This window comes from Aplysia californica, unplaced genomic scaffold (genome assembly GCF_000002075.1).
Source record: "Aplysia californica isolate F4 #8 unplaced genomic scaffold, AplCal3.0 scaffold01144, whole genome shotgun sequence".
NCBI lineage: Eukaryota > Metazoa > Mollusca > Gastropoda > Aplysiida > Aplysiidae > Aplysia > Aplysia californica.
The window spans coordinates 98215-102330 of NW_004798414.1; the positions used below are offsets into that span (position 1 = coordinate 98215).

Genomic DNA, 4116 nt, shown 5'->3' on the forward strand with positions numbered 1-4116 from the left:
CTCAATGCGCTTTACATTGGAATACCCATATTTCAAAAACCTTTATTACTACTTCCTTTCTTCTCATGCAATATATATTTATGCACACACACACACACACACACACGTACATTAACACACACACACACACACACACACACACACACACACACACGTACAATTTCCATCCAGACATAGGCACAGAACAACTATAATAAAAAATAACGCTAAAAGCTTATGAAGGATAGGCCTGTTACTCTCTTGTAACACCTCTAATCTTCTGGCGCTCACATGACCTTATTGTGTTTGTTACTCTCTTGTAACACCTCTAATCTTCTGGCGCTCACATGACCTTATTGTGTTTGTTACTCTCTTGTAACACCTCTAATCTTCTGGCGCTCATATGACCTTATTGTGTTTGTTACTCTCTTGTAACACCTCTAATCTTCTGGCGCTCACATGACCTTATTGTGTTTGTTACTCTCTTGTAACACCTCTAATCTTCTGGCGCTCATATGACCTTATTGTGTTGCAGGTGCCATAAAACTCCTACTAAAACTAAACTGACTGTTTTTCCGTTGTGTCTCCTCAGGCAAGAAAGAAGCCATAGTCCCCCGTGCGTCGGTGGAGCCAGAGAAAGGCAGCCTCTCTCTGTCTCTCTGTCTGTCTCTGTCTCTCTTTCTGTCTCTGTCTCTCTCTCATCCGCCCCCTCTCACTCTCTTTCTCTCTCTCTCTCTCTCTCTCTCTCTCTCTCTCTCTCTCTCTCTCTCTCTCTCTCTCTCTCTCTCTCTCTCTCTCTCTCTCTCTCACACACACAAACACACTACTGCAAACTTTTCCTCGAACACATTTGTGCTTTTGCCATTTGCCGCAATTTGGTACCATGCATGTGGACTGGGATTGTCATGTTTTGTGGAAGGACTTACTACAGGTAATATTCATTATAAAAGCTGTGTTGTGGGTCTTTCTGATATGTGGGTGGTTCGCAGGTGCTCTTGTATGGTTTGCTTCTTCTTTCCCATCAAACACCTATTGTCTTTATCTCCCCTCCCCCTATTTTGTGTTTGTTACTCTCGTATAACACCTCTAATCTTCTGGCGCTCATATGACCTTATGCAGTTGCGAGCGCCGTAAAACCTCTACTAAAAACCTTGCCCACTGGAGCCCCCAAGTATTTTTTTAGGTTACCTGGGTCAGGCAAAAGGAGATGAAAAGTGATTAGTATGAGATTTGATCAACCTTTATTTACTTTTCCTTTCAATGCAAAAAGGTGTTGGTTTTTCTTTCTCTCTCTCCAGCTGGGGACGAGTACAGACAGGTGGTGGAGCAGCCTGAGACGAGGGCGGTGAAGAAAGCCATGGAGGCCGCCAAGCCGTCGTTTGTGGTGAACGTGAGGGCCGGGAACAACGTGGTCAGCTACATGGGGCCGGCAGACAGAGGTGAGTTCTGGACGGTGCGGTGTGTGTCGGTGGTGTGTCGGTGGTGTTGGCTGTGTTGCTGTCACTAGTTGGAATCAATATAATTTTTTATTGTAAGTGTTGCGAGTGCCGTAAAACTTCTACTTTAAAAAAAAAATGTTTTAAAAGAATTATTTCTCTGTTCCATCTTGTCCTAAAGAAAAATGTGAGGCAACGTGGTGAAATCAGGCGCTCGTCAAAATATTGAAATAGAAGAAATTGGCATTTTACTGTCCATTTGGCAATTTTGGTAGAATTTTCGTTTTTTGACTCAACATTTGAGGGTCCATTTAAAAAGACATTTCTATGAGGATTTTACTGAAAAATGTTGATTTAAAGTACAAAAAAGGAAATTTGCAGTATTTAAGGACTCTCAAGACTGGGAAGTCGCCAAACTTTGGCGGCCATTTTCTCGCTAATTTTATCTCTGAAACCAGGCGACTCCACCTTCTTCAATCGCCAATATCTTGACTTATTTCCAAGATAAATGGATATTTTTGCCATCAAAAGCAAAGCTAATGGACAAGTTTGAAGATGATAACTGTAACTCCATATGCTCCAAAATTGAGGAGGGCCTCTGATTCCCTCGCGTCTTGACACAAATGAAATATTTCTACGTTCCATCTTGTCCTAAAGAAAAATGAAATATTTCTACGTTCCATCTCATTCCCAGCGGTGGCCAAGGCTTTCGTCAACAGCCGAGATGTGAGCGATAAAGACAGCGCTGGCTGCGGTAAACAGACAGGTGAGTGTCTCATGCCATTGGTCGACTTGATTAATAGATAGCACCAGCTGGGCCCCCGTTCGATGAATGGATTGAGACAGAAGCGTGTTGATTGTTCCCAGTAGCAAGAAAAAGAATTTGACAAAGGAGTCGAGAAAAAGCGATGATGGGCATCAAAGGAAAGGATCACAGTCGAATTTAGCACCAAGTTAAAAAAGAAAACATGAGGCTAGATCTATATGTGTCGCACACTTAAAATAGTGCTCAGTATTGCGCGACAATGCGCGATAGTATCGAAAGGAAGTACGACTTGAAATAAACAAACCTGGCGGGTTTTTTAAAATTACAGAGACAGAAGCGTCGGCCTACAAAAGCGATCAGCGAAATAAAGAAATTTAGCTTTTTGCAGCAAACTGTCTCAAAACTGAAAAAACGAAGGGCGTCATGATCTGGAGAATATTTTAAAGAATCTTTCAGCGAAAACCGTAGGTCGATCGTTGCAGCCATTAAAAAGCCTTTTGAATAGCAAAATTCGGCCACCCCAAATAGATAATAGATTTGTATAGCGCAAATTTACGCTCAACAGCAAGCTATATATGTGCTTGACAATCTGTACTATTACCCCAGCAGACCTGAGAGCATTCTGAAACAACCTCAACTTCCTGGGAAGCATACAGTGCAAGCAGCCATTTATAAGCACTAAAACACTAATATACTGACAAGATCTTTCGCTGCCTATGGCTGGGTACCCATTCCCACCTGGGTGAAGTGAGGAAAATTCGTGTAAAGTGCCTTTCCCAAGGACACAGCGTCGGGCCCGCGGCTCGAACCAGAGAACCCGCAACCTCACGATTACGAGTCCGGCAGCCTAACCACTAGGCCACTGACGCCACTAGTCACTGATGCAGGATTAGGAAAGAAAAAGCAGCAGTTCCCTGTTGCAGTTCAGGCACAGTTATGAGCATGACATTGATGAGTCTGCCCATTTACAATTACAATTCTACTGTGCACAATAACTCGAGATGTTAATGCCCCCCCTTTGAGAATAGCCTGAAGAAAGACATTCAGTCAGTAGCACTGCCCCGGGTGGAGGGGAGGGGGGGGGGAATAACCTCCTGCATGTCTCTCCTGGAGTCAGTTGTTAGGGACTGATGGACTGACTCTTTTTCGTGGGTGGTTGGCGGGTGCTCTGGTGTGGTTTACTCCTTCTTTCCTATAAAAAAATCTATTGTCTTTATCTCCCATCCTTCTTTTTTATGTTTGTTACTCTCTTGTAATAGCTCTAATCTTCGGCACCTATATGACCTTATTGTGTCGCAAGTGCCGTAAAACCTCTACTAAAACTAAAACTAAACTAAAACATCTATCGTCTTTATCTATCCACCTCCTTTTTTATAAAATGATAATAATGTATAACATTTATATAGCGAATTTCCAAAAAAGTAGCTCAATGCGCTTTACATTGGAATACCCATATTTCAAAAACCTTTCTTACTACTTCCTTTCTTCTCATGCAATATATATTTATGCACACACGCATGCACACACACACGTTCATTAACACACACACACACACACACACACACACACACACTCACACGGACTATTTCCATCCAGACATAGGCACAGAACAACTATAATAAAAAATAACGCTAAAAGCTTATGAAGGATAGGCCTGTTACTCCCTTGTGTCACCTCTAATCTTCTGGCGCTCATATGACCTTATTGTGTATGTTACTCTCTTGTAACACCTCTAATCTTCTGGCGCTCATATGACCTTATTGTGTATGTTACTCCCTTGTAACACCTCTAATCTTCTGGCGCTCATATGACCTTATTGTGTATGTTACTCTCTTGTAACACCTCTAATCTTCTGGCGCTCATATGACCTTATTGTGTATGTTACTCCCTTGTAACACCTCTAATCTTCTGGCGCTCATATGACCTTATTGTGTA

General features: G+C 42.3%; 1 protein-coding gene across 1 annotated transcript in view; it reads left to right on the top strand.

The window, feature by feature from the left end:
- LOC100533325 (carboxypeptidase D) overlaps nt 1-2255 on the top strand; it is a gene marked incomplete in the record, with an annotated part of 30430 nt that extends 28175 nt beyond the window's left edge. The window contains 2 exon segments of the mRNA NM_001204622.1: nt 1278-1418; nt 2110-2255. Coding sequence (NP_001191551.1) covers nt 1278-1418; nt 2110-2222 — 254 coding nt within the window.
- Between the last annotated feature and the right edge of the window lie 1861 nt (nt 2256-4116).